The 6,699-nt window shown below is 36.9% G+C and overlaps 1 protein-coding gene across 1 annotated transcript in view; it reads right to left on the reverse strand.

The window, feature by feature from the left end:
- Positions 1–6,262, reverse strand: part of LOC107750657 (activated CDC42 kinase 1-like) — a 10,778-nt gene extending 4,516 nt beyond the window's left edge. The window contains exons 1-8 of the mRNA XM_016566150.1: positions 6,070–6,262; positions 3,057–3,239; positions 2,823–2,893; positions 2,553–2,741; positions 2,093–2,245; positions 1,027–1,304; positions 747–873; positions 502–648 (exon numbers count right to left, since the gene is read on the reverse strand). Of these exons, the coding sequence (XP_016421636.1) occupies positions 502–648; positions 747–873; positions 1,027–1,304; positions 2,093–2,245; positions 2,553–2,741; positions 2,823–2,893; positions 3,057–3,216 (1,125 nt within the window). The 5' untranslated portion in view covers positions 3,217–3,239; positions 6,070–6,262. The remainder of the gene's footprint in view (positions 1–501; positions 649–746; positions 874–1,026; positions 1,305–2,092; positions 2,246–2,552; positions 2,742–2,822; positions 2,894–3,056; positions 3,240–6,069) is intronic.
- Between the last annotated feature and the right edge of the window lie 437 nt (positions 6,263–6,699).

Here is a 6,699-nt window from a genome sequence, read left to right on the forward strand (position 1 = left end):
GTAATATACTACTGTAATATTATTACTTTTGTAATGCGTTACTCCCAACACTGGTTACCACTCTAATATGTCTTGCAATATCCGTGCGTGCAAAGGTTCTGCGCGATCCTCTTGTTCAATATTCTCTGGGTCTGAATCCGGCTCAAATTGATATGGCAATATTGACGCCATCCTTATTGACGCCATCCTTAACTAAACTTGCTGCTTTGGCAAGGGGCGGGGTAGTACTAAAACACCGTCTAAGCTGTTCGCCAATCACGACGCACTGGGATAGCTAACCAATCACATCACATTTCATTTTTCGAAAGGCGGGCGTTCAGCAAACCCGGAACTAATCGAGCCGTTTGTGCCAGGCTGGGGAGAAAGGTATTGTAATAATGTCAATTATGTAAAAAATAATGCGTTTTTCGAACCACCAAGCATGAGAGCATGTTCTAGTATACCCCCAAAACAAATTCAAGACATTGTAAAAGAGTATAATAGGACCCCTTTAAGACTGACCTCTGCTACCATGGTGGAGAGCTGAGAGAAGGTCGGTCGGTCAGCAGGACTGCAGGCCCAACATTTACGCATCACAGAATATAACTCCTGCGGACAGTCTGAAGGCCTATCCAACCTCTCACCTTCCCGCTCGACACGATATAAGATCTATAAAAACACAACATGTCACTTAGTCATCAAAGGAAATAGTGCTTATAACAGCTGCAGTTAATAAACAGAACACAGCAACAAACCGACATATGTACCTGTCTGCCAGACAGCCCCAGCCAGGGCTCCTCACAGTAAGTGAACATTTCCCACAATGTGACACCAAACATCCAGACATCTGAAGCGTGAGAGAAAGTACCCACACGTAAACTCTCAGGACCACACCTATGGAAAGTAAGAAAAAGGCTGGAATTACATATCTCAATTACTATGAACCTTTCTTCATTAAACTCATTCTTTCTAGAATTTCTGGATTTCTGGAATTGTTCTCAGAATTCAGAAATAGCTCTTTCTGTTTCTTCGAATCCAGCTTCTCACCATGCGAAGGGGATGCGTTTGTGTGCCGTCATGATATAGTGGTCCCTGTCCAGATCCAAGCCTCTCATCAGTCCAAAGTCTCCAATCTTCACTAGTTCTCTAGAAGCCAAGAGCACATTCCGGGCAGCGAGGTCTCTGTGGATGAAGCGTCTGGACTCTAGGTACTCCATACCTGCAGCAATCTGTGTGCTGAAGAGCCAGAGTCGTGAAAGAGGATATTCTCCCTGTCGTAGACGCAGAGTGTCGTATAAAGAGCCAAGGGGAGCCAGCTCCGTTACCTGATAAAAAGAAAGTTTAATTATGTCATCTGTCTTCACATAACCAGCATTGCAATAACATTACCAATAACACTACTGTTCAAAAGTTTGGGGTCAGTAAGATTTTTTCATGTTTTTAACTCTTATGCTTCCCAAAGTTGCATTTATTTGATTAAAAATACAGTAAAACAGTAGTATTGTGAAATAGTTTTGCAATTTAGTACATTACATACATTTAATGCATCCCTGCTGAATAAAATTAATTTATTTCCAACTTTCTGCAAGTTACATTTGCAGTTTCTGCAAGTTACACTTGTTGCACAAGTGGCGAAAATTATTTTCTTTATAAGTGACTTAGTGAATCATTGTATAAATCGATTTGTTCAAAAACATGATTTATCCAGGAATTAAACAAGTCTTTATGAGGGAGTCATTGAATAATTCATTCAACAGATTCGCTCAAATACACTGATTCATTATGGAACATGCAGCAGCTAATTCTGCTTTGTTTGAAAGTATTTACGTTAGAGTTGCACAAGATTACACAAGTAAGTAAAAGGGCAATATTGTGTCTAAAATGCATGTTACTAAATATTAACTTCTTATTTATTGAACTGGGATATAAAAGCAGTTATATCACACTCACAATCATGTTTTTGGTCTGAATATCAGCAAGATTGATACTCCTTTAATGAGCAATAAAACAAATATGAAAAGGGAATAATTGATTTATATTTATATACAGTACATAATACCAAGAATCAATTATTAGTACAGAATATGATCTTACAAAAAAAAGTTAAAATTACCATTTTAAGAGGATGAGTAAGGACAACGCCATACAGATGTATAATGTTGGGGTGGTGCAGAGACTGCATGGTCGAAACTTCCTGGAGGAATTCGGTCACCACATCTCCGTATCTGGGTCCGCCACCCCTCAAGGTTTTCACTGCTACAGGCAACTTAAAATGGGGAAACAAGGCTGTTAGTGTAGTATTTGAAGAGTTAATTTGCAAAACCAGGTAACTCAGTTTTTAACCATTTTCAAAAATCATGTTTTTTCATTGTGCATTCCAATGAATCTCAATCAAACTGCAGTTGGGTTATTTTGGTTAGGTTAAAAAATACAGATAACTAACACAATAAAAACATGATAACATAATAAAAAACATGATTTTTGAAAATGTTAAAAACTGAGTTATCTGTTTTTGCAAATAAACTCTTCATTTATTCCTATACACATACTCATATTTGGTGTAAAGCACTCACCACTCGTCCAGTCGGTGTTTGCCATTCTGCTTTTCTAACTACCCCAAAGGAACCTGAGCCTAGCCTGTCCCCAAAGATCAGTTCACTGTCCTGGATAAGACAGGGGAGTGCGCGCCCTGGTTCTGGCCCCTGGCCTGACCCAACACCATTAAACTGCTCACTTCCTTCTGGGGTGCGACCACTGAAGGCCTAGTACAAAATAGACAGTGATGATCACAGGTAGGCTAAGTGAATGAATAAAAAGAGGGGGTATGTAAAGATGTAAAATACCTTAACCATCCATGACCGTGGTCGCATGTTGGTTTTGTAACGTCTGACAGCTTCCCATAATCGTCGCTGTCCTGTTGACAAACCACCAAAAACAGCAATAAATACAAAGACGTACTTATACACAAACCATATTAAAGGCACTAAATGATTATATTCACCACTGTAGGGCTTTAAGTACACAAAGAAAATCAAACAAAATAACAATCTTCAAATATCAAATTTTACAAGACATACCTGGTCTACTAATGCCAATCTGTTCAAGATCTGCTTCTTTAACATAATTCAGGTGCTCAATACATGTCACATTGAGTCCATCTCGCATCCCTACGTAGAATCTCTCTAGCTGCACACTAGCAAGGAGCTGGTACAGCCACTGAGTGTCATGATCCATCATTATTACACTGTCACACAGCAACTCTGAGAGACGAACAGAGCAATGAAATGAGATCAGAAAAGAAAGTACAATAAACCTAAACAATCTGAGACATTCATTATTTTCCCCATATGGTCATTTTTAATTTTGATTCCATAGAAACAAGCTCTGTACACCTAGAGTACTGTATCTTTTCTGAATGGACACGAAATGGCTGTTCCTTACAATTCGAGGCCTCATTGGGTTGCTATGGATGCCTGTTGGGAATTTGCTGGAAGCTAATGAGAAATCAAACAAACAAGAGACCCGAGCTGTGTTGAGAAACCCTCTTAAAGTGCATGGTACTCAAAATACTTCCTTTTTTTTACTTTATTCAGTTTAGATGTACAGGGATGGTGCACATAATTAATTTTTATTTTAAAAATCGCTGGTTTAGCTGTTAGAGATCGTTTTTAACTGTACACTGTAAAAAATGACAGTGAATTTAACGGTAAAAGACTGTAAAAATGCTACAGTAAAAACCTGTTAAATGGTTAACGGTAAATTCCCCTACTATATACGGTGAAAAACTGTACTGGACATTACATGTATTGGACATTCATTTTACGGTAGTATACCATTTTTGGAAGTGAAAAAGACCGTAGTTAATGAAATTACGGCATTTAACTGTAAATTTAAGTTAAAACCGTAAAACCTAAAACGTTGCTACCATATTTTTTACGGTAAAATTCCGGCAACCACAGCTGCCGTTTTTTTACCGTAAATTTTACAGATTTTTTTTTACAGTGTAGTTCAACTGCACATATTACCAACTACATAAAAATTAAATATGTTTATGTGTTTCATGTCAAGTAAAAATGCAGAAACGAATATACAGGCTAACAAACAGTCTAGAAATCAAGGAAGCAGGGGAGTTTATAAACCAAACAAACCACTTTTTTTCAGTGGATGCCAGTGAGGAGAGAGGTATGTGGCCAACCACTTCAGGCATGTGTGTGTAAAAGAGAATGATTTACCTGCTCAGCATGATTAAACTCATAAAGCAATTATGCTATGAATGACCACTGAATACCTCTATAAAGTATTCTAACTTGTTTGCATTGGCAAGGAAATCCCCTTTTTAACAGTTTCATACTGCATACACAAGTATGCAAAGCAAGGTTTGGTAAGTTATGTTCAGAACAGAATAGATTTTTTTTGCATGCCAAGCACTGTGTCATTGCCTTCACATGTCCGTGAACCTCCCAGTGTACAAAGAGACAACTAGAAACTCTCTGCACTCTTGTGTTTACAGAACCATGACAACATAAAGACCAACTCAGACACATGACCTTTTAGTGAATAATCAGCCAGTATGCCTCAGAAGAGACCGCTCTAAAACTATGGGGGCTTGTCTGAGCAGGTAACCTGAGAGTATCAAAATAAGATTCTCCAAGACTACACACCCAAAGTCCACACCCCAAATGGCAAGAGAAAATGTCTCTGTGTGAAACTCGAGGCTCTAAAGTTTAGTAGACAGTGTGTGTTCTAAACCAGATCTTACATTTGTAATAACTACAGGATTACTCAACTGAGTTGTTAATCGGAGCTTGAGCAATTGCTTTATTTTAGTCAAAAATATCTTCAGAAGATTACAGAGCAGGTCATTTTTAGTTCTAACAGGGGTAACACTTTATTTTAAGGTATCCTTGTTACACATGTTACATGTACTTACTATTATAATAACAAATAATTATGCATAATTACATGCAAGTAACACTAAGCCTAACACTAATCCTAACGCTAACCCAATAGTAAGTACATGTAGTTAATTAATATTACTCAGTACTTAAAATTTATAATTACACTGTAACAAGGACACCTTAAAATAAAGTGTAACCCCTAACAGGTTGCAACTTTCAGGCGGGTTTTCCTCAAGCCGGCTTGTTTGATAGAGCCGTGCTTCTGTTAACATTTGATACAGTCTTCTCTGAAACCGGGTGTGAACTGATAGGTCACACAGTTTCTACAGCATTATTGTAATCAAATATGTTTCAAACCTTTTGAAAGTTTTAAAAGCAGAAAACAGTGGCCTTTTACAAAGAGTTATAAAGGAGTGTACACCCAGTGTATAGAAACAAATGACAGCTTCTGTTTGTTTGTCATGTTTTGTCAAAAGGCGTGACTTTAATTCTTCATGTATAATTAATGTTAGAAATGTGCCAAACATATTTAGTTGACCTATGACCGGGTAGTTAGTCACAAACAATATGTAAGTCATTACTACAATTTCCTAATTAATGGCACAGTACTATTTATTATATCACAGTTTTTGAGAGATGTGTTAATAATAATTTGTGTATAAGGCTGCCTGGCCACTTAATATTCAGAATGAGTGTTAGGACAAAACATGTACAATTCTTTAACTATCATTCATTACTTCATAGCAGCAAATAACAGTATGGTAGGCCTACCTCATTAATAATTTAAAAAAAAATTTTAATTAGATAATTAGATTACTGTCTAGTCTATATATATAAGCCAATATATACTGGAATATAGAGGAGTTATTATATACACTGACACAAAGGAAAGCCTTTTAATGAAGTTTCTGAAAGCAAACTTACATATACTATTGGTTTCACCTTGGTGCTGTAAATCAGCCATGACAGCAGATAAGGATGAGCCCAGGTGAGTGTTTCAAGCATAACACCAAAGCGGAAATGACGCTTTTAAAAAAATAATTCCATTGTAAATCGTTCCTTTTGACCAACCATCCCTTTTGTTAAAGACTCTTATACACTTTGGATTAATAAATTGCTTATTTCAAGATATAATTCACTTTCCTTTGCAGAATAAGGATGCTACTTGCAGTAAACAAAAGCTTATACTTACAAATAAACGCTCGACGTTTTTTCCGCAGTCGAATCACTTTCTTCAGCTCGTAAGTCAACTACACTCCAGGTGTAAGATGTCCATTATAAACCATTTGTAACCAGTTAATTATAAATTAATCTGTAGGTCATGAGTAGTTTACAGTGAAGGCAGGTGTTTTATAGACTGCGTCTGACGCCTCTCTGCGATTCCAAAGCATTCAGTCTGAGTTCTTCCTCACTCCGCCCTCAGCACCAACATTTCCCCTTCACCACCTGCTGGATTTAAGCCATATATTACACCATACTGTTGTTTTTCCTCCCCAGTTTTGACAGTCATATAGATTTTGATGATCTATATGATCATGCCCCCCCCCCCAAATTGTTTACCGTGCTGGGTTCAAAAAAAGCTATACTTTTTCTTTTCAAAACGCTACTACATCCCTATAGCCTACTTGAAAACCACATTATTATTTATATTCCCCATCACAAACATAAAATAAACATAAACATAAAATATTAATGCTTTCTATTTATAATGAATACTCCCAAAAAAAATGATTATAATGAATAAACCAAACTTTGTCTATTTGTATGTGCAACTGAAATTTTGATTAAATTATCTAAGAGGACAATATCATGGTTTCCCTTT

Source organism: Sinocyclocheilus rhinocerous, unplaced genomic scaffold, assembly GCF_001515625.1.
Source record: "Sinocyclocheilus rhinocerous isolate Xijiao unplaced genomic scaffold, SAMN03320098_v1.1 scaffold19, whole genome shotgun sequence".
Lineage (NCBI taxonomy): Eukaryota > Metazoa > Chordata > Actinopteri > Cypriniformes > Cyprinidae > Sinocyclocheilus > Sinocyclocheilus rhinocerous.